Source organism: Theropithecus gelada, chromosome 8 (genome assembly GCF_003255815.1).
Source record: "Theropithecus gelada isolate Dixy chromosome 8, Tgel_1.0, whole genome shotgun sequence".
In the NCBI taxonomy this organism is placed as follows: domain Eukaryota; kingdom Metazoa; phylum Chordata; class Mammalia; order Primates; family Cercopithecidae; genus Theropithecus; species Theropithecus gelada.
This window is the reverse complement of record NC_037676.1, coordinates 31,372,789-31,391,678: the sequence shown is the minus strand read 5'-3', so window position 1 is coordinate 31,391,678 and position 18,890 is coordinate 31,372,789. Positions and strand designations below refer to the sequence as shown.

At 36.5% G+C, this 18,890-nt stretch overlaps 1 protein-coding gene across 13 annotated transcripts in view; it reads right to left on the bottom strand.

The window, feature by feature from the left end:
- Positions 1–18,890, bottom strand: part of NRG1 (neuregulin 1) — a 1,129,346-nt gene that overhangs the window by 159,559 nt on the left and 950,897 nt on the right. For all 13 annotated transcript variants that reach the window (XM_025394184.1, XM_025394185.1, XM_025394177.1 and 10 more), the window contains exons 2-3: positions 14,246–14,423; positions 4,450–4,571 (exon numbers count right to left, since the gene is read on the bottom strand). Coding sequence is in view for 11 of the 13 variants with exons in the window: in XM_025394177.1 (XP_025249962.1) it covers positions 4,450–4,571; positions 14,246–14,423 (300 nt within the window). In the remaining 2 variants the exon portion in view is untranslated. The remainder of the gene's footprint in view (positions 1–4,449; positions 4,572–14,245; positions 14,424–18,890) is intronic.

Sequence of the window (18,890 nt, the reverse complement as noted above, 5' to 3'; positions counted from 1 at the left end):
CATGAACTTCTTGGAAATATATAGAAAAGGTGAAAAAATGAAATTAATAAAGTGACTGATAGTTCATAGAAAATATAAATTAAAATCTCAAGGGGAGTTCTACATAATGTAATAGTTTGACAGCATGTTCTTATTTTAACAACTTTTTTTTTTTTCTAGAATCCCCAATGAAACAATAAATTCTTGGCCGGGTGTGGTGGTTCACACCTGTAATCCAAGCACTTTGGGAATCCAAAGTGGGCAGATCATTTGAGGTCAGGAGTTAGAGACCAGCATGGCCATCATGGCAAAACCTTGTCTCTACAAAAAATATGAAAATTAGCTGGGGTGTGGTGGTGGGTATCTAGAATCCCAGCTACTCAAGAGGCTGAGGCAGGAGAACTGCTTGAACCCAGGAGGTGGAGGTTGTAGTGAGCCGAGATCCTGCCACTGCACTCCAGCCTGGATGACACAGCAAAACACCGTTTATTTAAAACACCGTTTATTTAAAAAAAAAAAAAAAAAAGAGAGGGGGGAAGAGAGGGAAGGGAAGGGGAAGGGAAGGGAAGGGAGGGGAGGGGAGGGGAAGGGAGGGGAGGGAAGGGAAGGGAAAGGAATTCTTGAGAATTCCACTCTCTGTCAGCCCAAGTCAATGGTAAATATCTATATTTAGGAAGACATGGTTCAGTGGTGTGGCAATTTATAACCCCAGTAGAAAGTGCCCTTTTTGTCTCTGAAAAAGTGTTTTTGTGCAACCTCTGCCCTGATTCCTAGGAAGACAGGAATGAGACAACACAAAGGCAGTACATCTAAGCCCTGGAGAGCTCAGAACCCAAATGAAGCTTCTTTGATAACCAAGCATTGAACAGAATATAGCAAATTCATAGATAGCAATGGAAGAGGATAAGGGATCAAGATGATTACATATTTTCCTTCTGGATGCACTATAACTAGGACTCTAAGGTGCAGAGCAAAAAGGGTATCTCCTCCAAGGTACAGGAAACTGGCCTTGTCAATCATGGTGCCAAGCCACAGGCCCAGGTGAGCTGCATGCTCCATCCCCAGCGTTTGAAGAGAGGAGCTTCTGGGCCGCTATGTTTCTGGCTTCACCCTCCCTAGTTGAGGTAGCAGTGGACATATGACCACACAGCAGATAATTTGTAAGTTCTCTAGGTCTTTTAATGAATATGGAACAATCAGCTCTGCTAATAGGATTCTTGGTCTGGGGAATTTCACTGGGGAACCAAGGAAACAATCATACAATAGAGGTTAAAGTTGAAAGAATGCCTGAAAGTGCCATGAAGAATATGGCTCCGTGGGGGCAAGAAACAGGTCAAAGTCTGGAATTATAAAGAGGCAGAGTTTGAAAGTAGGAGAGGTGAGAAGATGTGGGAAAGAGTACAAAAGTTAAAAAAAGTATCAGAAGCATATTAAAGTTAGAAACACCAGAGAGAAAAACCACAAACTCGCATTGCTTAAATTCCCAGAGATGCCCAGCATACAATTCCATCTCCTTGAGGCTGAGTTATAATGAAGTTCTAGTTCTTCGCCATAGAATCCCTCACTCCTTAGGCCTCATACCATTCCTTCAACTTCTGTTCTTTATAAGCAAAAGAATTTCACTTAAACATTTGCAAACATATAGTCAGATACAGAGTAAGGCTGGGCACAGTGGCTCACACCTGTAATCCCAGCACTTTGGGAGTTCAAAGTGGGTGGACTTACTGATCTCAGGGGTTCCACAGAGGGCAAAACAGGTGAACTCAGGAGTTCCAGAGTGGACAACATAGCAACACTCCATCTCAAAAAAAAAAAAAAATTTTTTTTTTTTTTAATTAGCTAGGCATGATGGCATGCACCTGTACTCCTAGCTACTCAGTGGGCTGAGGTGGGAGGATCCTTTGAGTCCAGGAGGCAGAGGTTGCAGTGAGCCAAGATCATACCACTGTACCCTAGCCTGGGTGACAGAGTGAAACCCTGTCTCAAAAAACGAAAAACAAAACACACACACAAAACATTTCAGATACAGATGGAACTGCACTGTGGTAGAAATAAAGAAAAAAAAAACCAAAACCTGGGTTCATAACTCCTTTTGCTGCTAAATATCTCTGTGAACCTGAATAAGTCTGTTTTCTATGCTAACTCTTCTATTCTTTTTAATACAATGAAGGGGTTGGCAAAGGATGATCTATTCCTAACATTCCAAGAAGAGAATAAAAACAAGGCCAACTTGCATTGCAATTGAGATTCTTCATTCTCCTTCTTCAGAGGCTTTAATTACATAAGTCCATAGGAACCTATTTCTGAAAGAATTTTTGTTGGTTGTTTAACAATGACTCACTTAAAATATTCCATAAATTTCTCTTTATTCTTGCCAGGTAAAAAGGACTCATTATCAAAAACACTTCGAGTTTCATTTCTCTACCCTATAATTGGTCAACACTATATATTCAAGTTGGATCACTAGACCAAGACTTGAGTGAATTAATGTGGGAAAAAATGAATTAGTTGTTTTTCCTATGTAAGAAATGTAAAAAGCCATATCAAACTTTCAGTACCCCCAAATTAATAAAAAAGGAACTCTATGGGTTTTTGCCAGGAATAATAGAGTAAAAAATAATTCATTGCTTAATCCTGTAAATCAGAAACCATGCAATAATCAATGTAATACTTCTGTAGACACTCAGTGAGACTATGACACTAGCTTTAATTTTATTTTCCTGGGACTTTGTGGTATAGCTACATAAATGAAATCCAAGTGTCAAAAATCACAATTGAATAGCATTAACCATGAGGCGACACACTGAACCAAGCCAGTGACAAACCCAGGAGAACAAGCTTCAAACAATGGTTATAGTAGAAAGTAAAAAATAGCCCATTAAAACTAATTTTTTAATGTGTGCTTCATCCTATAGAATTCCACGTGGGTTAAAGTAATATCAGCAAACTACTATTGCTTAACCTGCCCTGGTTGAAAAATAAAGTGATGCTATATTTACTCATATAAATTTTAAATGGTTTTACATTTTAAACTGTAATAAACAGGACTCCTAATGGAAACTCCTTTTCCCTGCTCTCTTTTACTCTCTATGGAGGGAGATATTTAAAATGAAAGTGATAAACTTTGATTACTCTGCGATGGAACAGATCCTTGAGAAGTCCAGAGAGGATGAGGCATTAACCTGAATTTTCCCAGCCCTGTTTCTTATTTTTATCTCCCTTCTCCCTTTCTTAGTATGTTACAGAAGAATCAAGTGGCAAAAACTACATCAGCCTCCCATACAATTAACCCTTAAAATTACTTTTACTCTAACTGTGCTGACCTGGCATTTTTACCCTATCACTTTAAGAGTGCTTGCCCTTGAAATGCAGAATCTTTCTCATCTCCTACCGAGAAGCCATGCAATTAGGCTTGGTTTTATAACAGATGGCAAATTTTGTAAAGGCAATAGTTAAGTGCCATAATTCAAAAAAGAAAGAAAGAAAGAGAGAAAGAGAGAAAGAAAGAGAACGAGAGAAAGAGAGAGAGAGAGGGGGAGGAGCACCAAAGACTTTAAGATAGCATTTGATTATGCTAAAAGATTTAAAGAAGCATTGCTAGGTCATCATCATCATCAGCTCCTATAGATGATTCCATCAAATCATGGAGTATTAGGCTAGTACAAAACAGAAAGCCATCAGCTGTGGTTCTTTTACTTTCCTGGAATAACTCAGAGAAGTTGTCAGAGGTAGATTGTACTTCTTACCTCTAAGTCATTCATTTGTTTAAGAAGGATTGCCTGGTACTATTCTGAAGAAAGCTGAAAATGAAGCCTCTTCATAGTAGGAAATTGATTGCCTCTAAAATGGTCCTAATTTCAAAATTAATAGGCCTAAAAAAAGTTAATGGCCTAACTTTCTACTACCTAGAGCCAGATGTAATGGGAATAAATTGCCAGAATTGAGTCAGGACTGTATTCTGCACACACACAGAATATATGCATATTATATATGCATGTGTGTATATATTATATATGTATATGTATATACATACTATGCATATATATTATATATGTACATATATAATATGCATATATTCTGTGCATGTGCATATATACATATTGTGTATATATATCCTGTATATATATATGACTGTATTCTGTTGTTCAGAGAGCCAAAGAATCGACTGCCCTCCCTGATCAACTTAAAAAAATTGTATAACCTCTATCTTTTAGCAATCCAACCTATCTCTGCCATTCATGGCCTTATTCAAATCCTTTTGTAAAAAATATATGTAGAGTTAAGGTCTATATAATCTCATGGAGTACAGAAATTTATGAAAGACATACAAGATCCTTGAAACACCTGGTTTTATTTGTTTTTAATTTGTTCACAACGAGATTTAACACACCAATCTATTATGAGTCTTACCACGTGTCTTGATTACTCTTCTTACAGATTTAGGAACAGTATACCGTAGGTATCTCTTACCGTTTGAATCCACGATGGTGATATTGGCAGAGGCACTGTCATTTCCTAATTTGCTGATCACTTTGCACATATACTCTCCAGAATCAGCCAGTGATGCTTTGCTAATGCGAAGCTCTGACTTCCTATAAGATCAGGACCAAAGTGGTGTCAGTATATATCACAGAAATCCAGTAAATATAAATATATACTTTTTTGTGCTTTCAGAGTTCTCAAACTGCCTCTCCCCACCTTACACATATGTTAAAATACAACTTCCATTACATTGATCTGACCACATGATTTTACCTAGAGTAAAAGTAAGATGCATCTATTAAGTTATACCATGGATATCATCTTAATTTTATCACCTAAATCAGTAGTTTAAAGGAAGTCCTGTAGTTTTTCTTTTTACTCCCTTATCATCACCAATAACTGTGTAATACCTTAGATTTTTAAACCTAATTGGTAAATTTTCTTAGTTTTCTATATCCAAATGCCATCAGCCACTAGGGTTTAGGAAGAGGAAAATGTATAAAGTTATTTCCTACAAGTCTGTTAAGGACACTTACTGAAGGTTACAACAGATAAAAAAATACTGTGCGCTCTTCTTCTCAGTAGAGTAATATCAAGAATAATGTTAATTTTGAATGAAGAGGATTTATCAATTCCAAAAGGAAGGGAATTTTTCTTAAGATTCTCATTGCTGGGAGCATAGTACCACATGAAAGATTCTTAATACTGGAATAAATATTTGGGCAACGTTATCACACAGTTTTATAAAACTCTGAATATTACATCAACATTCACTTTTTTTTTTTTTTTTTTTAAATACGGGCAGCATTGTGATCTGCTGTGTCTGTGTTTTACTGTTGCACATAACCTATAATTTAAGCAGTCTCCGAGATATAAGAACTCAGAACAGCAGGGATGGGCTCAGAGTTTACTGAAGTCTTTCTAAAGAATTGTTCTAAAGCCTGGTGTGGTGGCATGCCCCTGGAATCCCGGCTACTTGGGAGGCTGAGGTGAGAGAATCACTTGGGCCCAGGAATTCAAGGTTGTAGTGTACCATGATCATGCCGGTGAATACTCACTGCACTCCAGACTGGGCAGCATGATGAGACCCTATCTGCAAAAAAGTAACAACAATCCTTCTATGCTCTAGCCTGGTAACTGTGATTTCCTGGGCTCTTAAGGGGATAACGACAAGGGAGAAAACAAGGGAGGAAGAAATGACAGCAATCCTTCTGGTTGCAAATCTGCCACGTTATACTTTGCTAGTTTTCTGGTGAATTTTCTGATCTTGTCCCACAATGTTAACTGAGTAAAACCAATTGTTCCAAATATAATTCCTACTAGTCTCCTCCAGTCTACCTGATTGAACCACCCAAAGTTCCACATGTAGGCCCCCTGATTTTCCACCTCTGTGCTTTTGCTGTGTCATTTCTTCTTCCTACAATGGGGATCCTGCATTCCTATGCATCAAAATCTCAGCTAGACCTTCCAGGGCCATGTCAGGTGCCAAATGCTTCACCAAGCCTCTCCTGGTCATGTAGCTGGAGCTGCTCTCATGTGCCTAAATTCTGACAGCCCTGAGTACGTCTCTCATGAGAGTTCCTTCAGTATGTCTCATCTCTCGACCTAGAACATACACTTTGGAGGGGGGAGTTATAATGTCAACTTCTTGCTAGTCTCATGGAGCATACATCAGGCTATGCTTTGTCCTCAGACATTATTGGATAAATGTGTTAATGAATGAATAAAATATTTGGATGTTTGATTAAGTAAATATTATGTTCTTGCTGAGTAAGCAGAACCTAATATTCCTATGGCTGGTTGGAGGAAAGGAAAAGGCCATAATGAGAGGGCACAGACCATCAGAGGTGGTCCAGACCAGGAACAGTGATGGTCAAACCAATATCGGGCCTGAAAAATTAACTTTGCGGCCAAGAGCAGTGGCTCATGCCTATAAGCCCAGCACTTTGGGAGGTTGAGGTAGGCAGATCAGGAGGTCAGGAGTTCGAGACCAGCCTGGCCAACACAGTGAAACCCTATCTCTACTAAAAATACAAAAATTAGCCGCGTGTGGTGGCACGCATCTGTAGTCCAAGCTACATAGGAGGCTGAGATGGGAGAATTACTTGAACTCGGGAGGCAGAGGTTGCAGTGAGCCGAGATCGCACCATTGCACTCCAGCCTGAGTGACAGAGTGAGACTTGGTCTAAAAATAAAAAAAAAAAAAAGGCAACTTCGCCAGTCATGACTCAGTGATGTCAACAGGTAAACCTGAGGTAACAAAGCAATGTGTTCCATATTCAAATAAATTTGGAAAATATTAGGTGAAATAAAGACAGGCTTTTCATTATCTTTATTCTCACAGGATTTCTCAGGGTCTTGAATATGCTGATGTACTGTGACTCCCTGAAAGGGGATATATTATTTATTTTCTCTCAAACTTCATTGACCATGGAATCCTTTTCATTCACAAGGTGTATCTGTTAATATTTTCTGAAAATAATGGTCCACAGAAAAAAGTTGACAAAAAGCGGACATAATTTAACAGTTTTATCTATCTATGGAATGGGGACACCACCAAGGGCCATTTAAAGAATATTCACACATTAACCAGAGACATTATTCATAGGAAAGTTTCCCCGAAGTATATCCCTATAAGCCATAATGGGCCATTTTGATGACAAATATCTTTGCAAATAGATATGTCTTAACAATAAAATATGACAACTTTTAAAATCATCAAAATAAACCAATATTAGAATATCACCCAATGTCAGGTTGCATTAACTTTTAGGCTGAATTTTGGAGTATTCACATATCATATGATTTTTAAAATGGATTGTCAGCTATTTATCTATTTTGTTCATACATGACAAGTTTCCTTCATGATGGGTATCTTTGAAAAATAGTGCGAAAAAACTGGATGAGTACAGTAAGATTTTCCAGCCCAACATTTAGCATAGTTTACTGGAAGAATTTTCATGTATAACCATGAAACCACTAGCAATAATAGAAAAATTATGAACAATATCAGGGTGGGGCATTAATATCTTGATTTTTCAATGCCACAGAAAGAGTAAATTTCTAAAGTAAGAAAACAGTAGCTTTTCTTAAGTCCCCAAATTCTGAGATGAGATTACAACAACATCCCAAGAATGTACAACTCCAAGATTATTACAACATCCTCAAGAACAGCCCTTCTTTCCTATTTATACAGATCTAGGAACAATCCTGTTTGTATGTAAAGACTCCTTTCCTGACCCAGTGCAATTAACATTTTAACTATTGAACTAGATGGAGCTATAAGAAACATGGTAATCATAGTTACAGCTAACATAATCTTAAAGGGATAAGTCTTAAAATCAAACTTCTCCTAATAGGCCTTGGCATTGTTTCCTGGAATACTATTCCTAGTAATGTAATCAAATGTTAGGCTTTAAAAGAAAGAAGATTTAAAAAAATGGTTCTATGCTAAAGTAAATGTTGCATTAAAAAAAAGTTAAAGAGGTCTCTTTACAACAATGCATCTCGGTAGTTTTTTGCAAATCTGTACTGTGAATTTCTAAGGCAGGTATGACATGTGGCCACGGAATCTTCTCTGTGGAGAACACCCTTGGGAATCCTAGGACAGATCATCAATGGGCCAAGACTAAGATTCAGTTTGATCGAGATAAGCATCACAAGTGCATTCACGTTCGAAAATTGGTGACATAAATACAAGAGGAGATATCCCTCGACTACAATATATGCAGAAATAAGGATTTCTAATTAGCCACATGCTTTATTATTAACCCATTTTTAAAACTCTTTTCAAAAAGAAAGAAGAACAAAAAAACCTTAGGTACTCTTTAGCCAAATTAATATTAAAGCAGAGCATCAATCAAATTGGATAAAAGCCCCAATACATTCCTCATTGGCTGGATCATATCTAGAATGCTCAATTATACTTTAGATACACTTTGGAATGATATTTGATGGGGGAAAAAACCGTAATTAAAGGACGTTAGAAGAGGGTGATCAGAATTGAATAGGGCCTAGAAATCTTATCACTAGAGAGGATTATGTTAAAGAAACAGAGGTCCCACCGGCAGACAACTATGAATGAAATATAAGTAGCTATTTAAATATATTTCCTGGATGCATATGGAAAAGGAAATTATTTGGGATTGCTAAGTCTTACAGGAAAACTAAGTCTTAAAGGAAAAAAGAAACATGTTTTGAATGATATTACATAGACTAACTTTTCTGAGCATTCAAAAATGTACAGGGTATCTTGTGAAAGAGTTAGGTTTTCTCTTTGGAAAGATTCAAGTCTGGATAGCCACCTGCCAAGCACATTCTTACAAGAATATCTCTATGCAAAGAAAGATTAAATTAGATCAGTGGTTTCAACTATTTTTTACAACAAAATCCTGTTTTAAAATGAAAGCTTAAATCAGAACCTCATATTCAAAAATATCACACAGAAAGTGTTCCAGGTCAGAGGGCCTGGTAATCCTTTTTGCAATTCAATAGAAATTTAGCACTCTACAGGGACATCATTGGAAAACCACTGACCTAAAGGAGCATAAAGACCCCTCTGAATTCTAATGATACATGTAACTATGGGATTTGTCCAGCCTTGTGTCCTAGAGTAGGGACAGAATGTAGTAAGGGTGTAGAATGAGCCAAATCTTCCTTGAAAATTATATATTGCAAAAAGATTTGGCGCTTTGATAAGTATGGCTACAACAGTCTTCTTTTTCTCTTTTCTGTAAGATACCATATACTGTCTACAAGAAGGAAATTAACTTGGAAAGACTACCTGATTCCTTTATAGTCATAAATATAACTTTTTGCTCTTTAATTGATGAGTTTTCTGTGGATCTGGAGGAAGGTTGGTGTTTCCATGGATTTTTATTTTCTAAAAATATTAAATGAGTTAATTCATGGAAAGTGTTTAAAACAGTTTTTGCAATATAGTGACTTCCTAATAAGTGTTAGCTATTATTATAGTAATTACATCCTATATTCCTGAAATATTTGGATTTTCATAACCATACATTACTTTTAGAATGAGAAAAAACAGTACAGTGTAAAAATAAATTAATGCGAAGTAATTTGAAGATAAAAAATTCTGAATATTAATTTCCTTTTCATTTTTTTAATATCAGAAAGCACACTGTGTTTTTTAGTGAGTGCTCACTTACAAGGTAAATTCAAGGTTTCATTAGCTATTACTTAGTTTAGTTTTATTTTAGCTTGATTCTTCTACCATAGTTACAGGCTAAGGAAACTTAATTACACATAGGGAAGAACTCTTCTGTTTATACAGTTTTGGTTCCCTGACCCCTAAGAAATCATACAGATAGTGTTTGTGTGTGTGTGTGTGTCCAACACTGCTTCAGATAGTGTAAAACTGATCATCGTGAAAAGGACAAAGAAGTGAAAGAGGAAATTATGATTTTTTTTTTTTTTTAAAGTATAGAGACGGGGTCTTGCTTTGTTTCCCAGGCTGGTCTTAAACTCCTGCACTCAAGAGATCCTCAATAGCTGGGACGGTAGGTATACACCACTGTGCTTGGCTAAAAGAGGGGCTTCTTAAACAACAGAACCAGTCACTGTACCACGTGCCTCACATAAACCATATAGAATGCCACTGAGTCCCATTTTCTACATGAGAACATTGAGATTTCATTATATATAAAGTTCAATTGATCTAATAGAGTTGCTAAGCTGAGAAAAAAATGCACATAAACTTTTTCCATTATAAAGTCAAAAAAGGCAACCATTAAAAATAGAAGAAATAATTTGTAATACTTTTTCAATGTGAATAAAACAATGAGAGCCAATTTTAAACAAAATTAAAATATGTAAGAGCTGAGGCAAAATTAAGGGTATCCAAAAGTGTGTGAAACATACAAATAATAGAAAGTCAGCCTTTAATAAAGCTAAGAAAGAATAGGTATTTAAATGAGGTCAATCTGACAGTCCTCACATATGAATCTGTCACACGCCAAGCTTTTTAACCAGTTTTCTTGATTGAAATCATCCACCAGTCAAAGAAAACAAGAACAAAGAGATAAGCAGACATATAACACGAGGGCAGTTTCCATTTCTTTTAATTGGCCCCACACGTGGGTTAGCGAAAGAAAACAAAGGCTCAGACAGGAATTCAAAAATCATACGAAGAACACATAGGAATGTAGTTTTTAGTAGGACCATGAGCAAAAGAAGGGTAAGATTTTACAAAATAATAGAAGTTGCACATTGCTGTGAAATTGTTGCATTAAACACCAAGGGATTAAAAGGATATTTTGGCTGCTGCTATGCACAATCTAGATTATAAAAAGTGTGAATAAGAAGTCAAGACTAAGGATTGGAAAAGAGTCAATGTATTTAAATAAAGAGAATCCCAGAAAAATCTTACACTTCAAACTAAACTTCACCTCTGCTTGGTTGATCATAGCCTAAGAAAAAGTTTAAGTCAAAATAACCAACTAACCACTGCAGAATACTAATAGTCTGAATATCTTAGTAATTAAAACTCATTAATAGTAATATATAAATGAATCTGTAAAATAAGAATCTTTTAATTAAAGCCATTATCCTAAGCATGCCAGAGCCCTATGTTCTGACTTCTGACTTTATGTAGCAAAATCACAAATATCTGCTGGAAAAACACAAGAGTTAGAGTCAAGTTTAACTATTCATTACCACTATGATCTACAGGAAGAAACTTAGCTTCCTTCATTTTCAGGATATTAATGTTTTAAATGGGTATAACAATAATTATATTCATTCTACTTATATTTACAGGATAAGTTGAAATAATAGAACACCTTGCAAATGTTAATTAAATTTAGATTCAGCTGGATCCTTTAATCTTAAAAAAACCTGACAATGCTTTTTTTAATAAAAAGACGCAATTTTAGATATGACAAAATACCCAATTCTAAAAATTGAAAAGCTGATTATCAAATAGCTGTCCACTCTATACAAAGCATGTCTTTTTAGATCAAATATGTTAACTGTTTTGCTGCATATGATTTATAGTTGCATCACTTCAATACATTTTTCACCATTTAATTCTTTCCAGCAAGACTATTGTTTAAAAGAAGTAATTTCTGACTATTGCCCTTTCTGGTATTATGGGATTTTATTAATATGTAGACAGTGCTCTTAGCTGTCTGGACCTATGAAGCCAATATGAAAATGCTTTTCTGAATACTAATGATACTTTTATATGTCATCGAAGCCATGTAACAAATTACCTCTTTAAGTATACATGTACCTTTTCTAAAGCCTATTCATTCTAGTCAGTTCACTTTTTTAAAGAATTCATTTTCTCATCTTATCTACCGAAATTTCATTTGCTTCTCTCCAGGTAGCATCAGATTGAATATTTGCAGTGTGAGACGCTTTCTTCTAGATGAACTTCTCCTCCCTCCCTTCCTCCTCCCCTGCTCTAGCAGTGTTGTAACACATGATTTCCAGAATTCCCATGTTTTATATAAGACTGAACTAGATAATCTCTATACAGTCTTATGACCCCCGCCCCCGGGGTACAGAGATTATAATACCCTATACCTCTTTAATTTCTCCACAGTCCTACCATAAAACCTTTCATGGCACTTAAATATTACTGGTATCCTTTGACAGCCACATAGAAATAAATGACACATTACCCTGCATGTAGAGATAACTTCATTTCTTACTAACTTGTTGGATGAAAAGCAAACACCAAAATCGATTCCATCCAAAATCTAGGAGTATTTTTGTCCTGTTAAACTTCTTTATAAGAATCATACTTATCTTTTCAATTCATTCATTGTATTTCCTACTCCCCTCATGCACATATGCTGTTAAATATGAAGGTTCTCCAGTTTTAAGAAAGGAACCCAAGAAACAGATTTGTACCAAATCTATTTAATCTATATAGCAAAATCACAAGTATCTGTTGAAAAGGCATGAGACTTAGAGTCAGACCTATTTCAAATCTAAGTTTAACCATTCATTACCACTATGATCTACAGGAAGAAACTTAACTTCCTTCTTTCTCAGTATATTACATTTTTTAATGGGTATAACAATAATGAACTCAGTTCTCACTGAGTCTCTTACTAGTTATATGACTTGAGGCAAAGCAGAACACTTTTTTGATGCTCAATTTCCTAATCTGCAAAGTAAGATAGTTGCCATGTGCTGTTGAACTGCTACATATTGGAATAATGTAAAAAAATAAGTAATATTAGGTATAAAAATGCCATATCTCTTTACAATATTACATTTTGTATCTTTGAAGTACCACCTGCTGCAGAAAGTGATACAATACACTTTATTATACTTCCAAAGCAACAGATCTATCTGACATGATCAATAACTAGAGTCAACATGTAGTTAATAAAGTAAGTATATAGCTTATAAAACCACAGAAACTAGAAAAAAAAAACCTAATTACAGTCATCAGAGCAAACAAACACTTTGATAAGATTAAATTTAATTCTCACTGTAATCACTTTGCTCATGAATGTGTAACAATTTTCTGGCTAATGTCCTATAAAATCAAAGTACAGGAGAATGTTCTGTTGCTTCTGTTACCATACTTGGGGGTTCACTGTGACATGTGAGTGCAGAAAATGTCATCTTTGAGTTTGGAACCACTATTATACATGTCACATTGATTAAAAGACTCTTTAGACGCAGAAATCCAACTGACTTATCTCTTCTCTGATTTCAAAATGCAGTTTGATAGAAGAAATGATTCTTAAGGAAGGAAGTAAATAAGAATGAAGAGTGTAGGTATGATAACAGAGCATCATTTTAGAGTAGATCCAGAATGCATCCACCAAGATGTTACAGGAATCACATGAAGCCCTGTCAAATATGGACCCCCTCAGGGAGAGTAGGAACATTTAAAATTCTTGCTACTTAAGATTACCTGATTTTAAAATCTGCTAGAGTGACAATGTGCTTTATCAGCAGGTCAGTTAAAAATTCTTATTAGATATAATTATATCATTAACCCCATGTTAAAAAATAGTCTGAATTCAACTGGTTACATTCCAATTCTTTCTATAAATCTAAGTATTTACTGAGCTTTATAATGAAGTTGTGATTTTAGCTGTGTAAGGCACTGGTACTCTACATTATTATATGCATTTGTCTTATTTTAAAGAAATTGTTTATTTTCCTTTTCTTTTTTTTTTTTTTTTTTTTTTTTTTGAGACGGAGTCTTGCTCTGTTGCCCAGGTTGGAGTGCGGTGGCATGCTCTTGGCTCACTGCAACATCTGCCTCCCGGGTTCAAGTGATTCTCCTGCCTCAGCCTCCCAAGTAGCTGGGATTACAGGCACCCACCACGCCCGGCTACTTTTTGTGTTTTTCGTAGAGACGGGGTTTCACCATGTTGGCCAGGCTGGTCTCCAACTCCTGACCTCAGGTGATCTGCCCTCCTCGGCCTCCCAAAGTGTTGGGATTGGAGGCATGAGCCACTGTGCCTGGCCAAGAAATTGAATTTTAGGATCTATTACTATGACAGCATCTGCCACTAATGCACTCTTCCTTCTTCCCTTCCATCTCTTCTTACTTCCTATAGCTCTTTCGCCATCCATCCTTTTCTTTATCAACAAGCTGTAAGAACCAGAAACACTGAATTCTTGCCTATGTGATAAGATGATTTTTTGTCATTATATAATGAAACAGCTTTTCACTTATTATCTATCATGTTTCTGATAGTAAGCTCACTTATTAGGGCCTAAATAACATTTATATGTCATATTACTTTATTGCTGCAGCAGTCTCTACTATTTTATGGATTATACTTACCCTGGCTTTTTTTGTATCTTGATGTTTTGTGGTTTGTTTTTTCGATTCAATTCATTCCCATTCTTGAACCACTTGAATCTGAGAGAGGAGTATTCAGAACTGGTTTCACATCGAAGGACTAGTTTGGAACCTGCAGCCGACTCCTGGCTTTTCATCTCTTTCAATCGGGGAGGCAAGGCTAAAATAAGAGAAGGAAAAAACAATTCTGATCACCAGGCAATCTTTCAAAGAGAAACATTTAATTTTGAGTTATCCTGATCAAGGCACCATTCCAAAGGTTTTATTAACAGAGAGAAAAACAATCTCAAAATGGATGAGTGAAAATGGATCTCATCTTGGAGAAAAATAAAATGCCCAAATAAAATATACTCAGAAGAAAAGAGAACCTAGATTAGAAAATTATTCCTTAAAAAAATTCTAGATAGTTACTTATTCAAGCTTATATTCTCTGATGCCATTAAGAATCCTGAACATTGGTAATTTCAAATAACCAAAAGCCTGTGTTAAAGGAGCATATGTAGGCCGGGCGCGATGGCTCACACCTGTAATCCCCCAACTTCGGGAGGCTGAGACAGGAGGATCACTTGAGCTCAGAGGTTGGAGACCAGTTTGGGCAAGTGGTGAAACCCCATCTCTATGAAAATATAAAAATTAGTGCGGCATGTGGCATGTACCTATAGTCCCAGCTACCTGGGAGGCTGAGGTGGGAGGACCACCTGAGCCCAGGAAGTCAATGCTGCAGTGAGCTATGATCCCACCACTGCACTTCAGCCTGAGCAACGGAGTAAGATTCTGTTTCAAAAAAAAAAATTAAAAAAAATAAAAATAAAAGGAGAATATGTAACCGGGCCATTATTTTTAAAGCGTGTTCACATCCCAAATCACAGTGTATTACAGTTCTGTGAATAGGCGCAGGAAGCATCACATCCATTTTTAAAATCGGGAAGTTTAATTTCACAGATAAGTAAGTGGCTGACTTTATCCATGGTTACAAAGTTTGTGGGTACTCAGAGCTAGGGCTCATTTCACTATCCTGTCATCAGAGAGGACCAAAGAACACAGAAAACCCCTCAATCTTAACAATGGCCCCTTTCTTCAAGACAGAAGTTCTCTGATGCTACCACTCTTTGACTGGACCTACACAGTTGCTATCCCAAACACAATGAATGGACCATTCCAGATGACCACTAGTCACATCAGATTCTCTCTTTGATCGGATTTAGTGCATGTAAATAGTCTCAACAGAGACTTGAGTACTTAAATTATGCATTAACTTGGAGAATACATTAAACACCTACATACCATTCTTATTTTAAGCAAGACAGCTTAAAAATATCTACTGAAATACTTACAGATAAAATGTTATAATATCTGAGATTTGCTTCAAGATAATATGGTGGTGGGGAATGGATAGGCATAAAGTTGAAAAACAATTACCAAGAACCCGATAACTGTGGAAGCGGGTAATACGGACATGTGGTGGTGTGTTATGCAATTCCATATAGTATGTCTAATTCTGTTTATCACAGCCATTTGTTAAAAGCATAGATGAATAAATTTTCCTCTGCACACATAATTTCACTTAATAAGTATCAAACATCACAGAACCCGAGAATTCAACAACTCTCAGTTTCCTCAGAGTCTCAGAAAAGCCAGCTACAAAATCTACTTCTGCTCCAGTTCAGGAATGTTAAACAGGAACTCCCAGAAAACAAACCCAGGCAAATGAGTCTGCACCTCCCTGATTCAGTACCTACTTATTCACTGGGTAAGGGGCTCAAGACTCCAAGGACAGTAATCAGGGTCACCTAACCATGAACAGGAAATGGAGTACCTTTCCTACTCAGGGAACTCTATTTGTTTTTCTACGATTCTGCCCTTGCCAAGTAAATCCAAAAAATGTCAAGAATGAACACATGAAGTTTCCAATACATTTCAGAAAAAAATCATCTGAACACTGTGATTTCTTAGCAGTACCCCTACAGTTACATATCCCCCTTTTTATTTATTTGGTGGCTGGGAGATGAGGTAGAGAAGCAGGCATTTAATGTAGCGGAAACACTGACAAATTAGAAAACTTATTTTAGCTGTTCTTAGCCCCTGATACCTGATGATTTTGTCTAGTTCTTTTTTTTTTTTTTTGACAGCTTGAAAATATTTTTTTCTGAAAAGCTTTCATAGAAGTCTTTTTAAAATGTGGTTCATGAATCTCTGTTTTGCAGGTTTTTAAAAACAGACTAAATTCTCATGTATCTGAAGTAGTGTCTACATATTTCTGTTAACTCCTTAAGATCATTTTTAACTTTGTGAGCCTGGTGATGGGATTGATTGATTGATTGATTGATTGATTGAGACAGGGTCTTGCTCGGTTGCACAGGCTGGAGTGCAGTGGCATGATCATGGCTCACAGCAACCTCTACCTATTGGGCTCAAGCGACCCTCCCACCTCAGCCTCCTGAGTAACTGGAACCAGAAGTGCATGCCACTATGACTGGCTGATTGTTGTATTTTTTGTAGAGACAGAGTTTTGCCATGTTAGCCAGGCTGGTCTCCACATCCTGGGCTCAAACAATTCGCCTGCCTTGGCCTCCCAGAATGTTGGGATTACAGGTGTGAGCCAAAGGCCTGGTGAAGGGTTTTAAAGAAACAAATCTGCTGGTGCTAAATGACACCAAAAAAATTGGTTTACATATATTAAGAAAAATACATTGCCTCATTAATTTATGTATGAACTGAAATAACTAGTTTGAATTCTTCACCCCTCTTAATTTTACATTTAACTTGGGAACACACCAGAACTTCCAAGGTTTATTCCCTTGCCTCTAAGCAAAATGCCTTATACATGAATTTTCTTGTCTCTGCTGCCCCTGAGACAGCAAGACCAATGACCCTCTCTTCCTCTTCCTTCTCAGCCTACTCAACATGAAGATGACAAGGATGAAGACCTTTATAATGATCCACTTTCACCTGGTGAATAGTAAATATATTTTCTCTTCCTTGTAATATTTTCTTCATGTTATTGTATTATAAGAATACCATATATAACACATATAAGATAAAAATATTTATTAATCAACTGTTTGTGTTATCAATAAGACTTCCAGTCAACAGTAGGCTATTAGTAGTTAAGTTTGCGGGGGTCAAAAGTTACACTTAAATTTTTGACCACACAGGGGATTGGCACCCCTAACGCCTGCATTGTCTGAGTGTCAACTGTACTTCAGATACCTTCTCTTTAAGGACCATGTTCCCCACTTACCACTCCATATATTTGCTTATCAATATAGTCTGAACATAAATCCATGGAGACTTTGTTTTCTTCCACTTTGACAAACATTTTATCACAAAATCAGTTTGTCTCTCTCTTTCCCTCTTTTCTCTCATTCCCTCTTTTCTTTTCTCTCTTTAGCTCATCTCTCCTTCCTCTTCACCTTCTGTTTTCATTAGTTTATTTCTTATTTCTGTATTAGGTGTCTTGATTTCAAACATGAGCAAACAATACCACAAATTCAAAATGATAGATATTCCACAAAACACCTGAAATAGGCTTTAAAATCAATGTCATAAATAACAAAAAAGACTGTGAATGTGATCTAGATGAAAGGAGACTAAAGAGACATGGCAAGTCAATGCAATGTGGAGCTACTGATTGGATCCTGCTCCAAGGGAAAAAGAGCTACATAGGATATTATTGGGACTACTGGGGAAATCTGAATAAAAATATTGTATCAAAGTTAAATTTCTCAAGTGGGAGCACTGCATTGCGGTTACGCAAAGGAATCTCCTTGTTCTTAGACAATATCTGCTTAAGCATTTAGGGGTGAAATGTCATGATGTTTTCAACTAAACTTTAGACGGTTTAGCAAATAGAAATACATTTATACATATACACACTAACACATACATAGAGGAAAATAAAACCGGCAACCTTGGTCTGTCTCTGATTTTTTGCCTTTCTCATCTGATCTTTCTGCCATTAGATAAAAGACCTAGGCTTCATTAAGTACGCACGTGTGTGTGTGTCTCTGTGTGTGTGTGTGTGTGTGTGTCTGTGTGCATTAGTCTGTTCTTTTTTCAACTTTTATTTTAGATGCAGGGGGTACATGCACAGATTTCTGTATGGGTAAATTGAGTGTTGCAGGGGTTTGCTGCATAGATGACTTTGTTGCCCAAGTAACAAGCATAGTACCCAACTGGTAGTTTTTCAGTCGTCACGTTCCTCTCACTCTACACTCTCAAGGAGGTTCTGGTGTCTATGGTTTGCTTCTTTATGTTCATGTCATTAAGTATTTTTAAAGTCTTGGTTAATTTGCAGTTATGAAAGAAATTCTCATAATTATTGGAGTTAATAATGTATAAGTTAAATTTAATAATGAATCATTTAAATTCATTTAAATCATTTAAATTCTGCCAGCAGTATTGCACTGAAATGTTCATATGGTTCATCCTCACAATTGTGACTTCAAGGGCTCCAACCCCACTAGGTCTTTTGATGGAAGGAAACCAATTGTTCATTGGGCAGGTCAACATTTCTCCTTTCCTTTGGGGTCCATACGCAGAGTGGTACATCCCTTGTCTTACGAGATGATGCAATGAGGCAGAGACCTTCAGATCCAAGGTCCTTCTGAGCTAAAATATCCCCTCC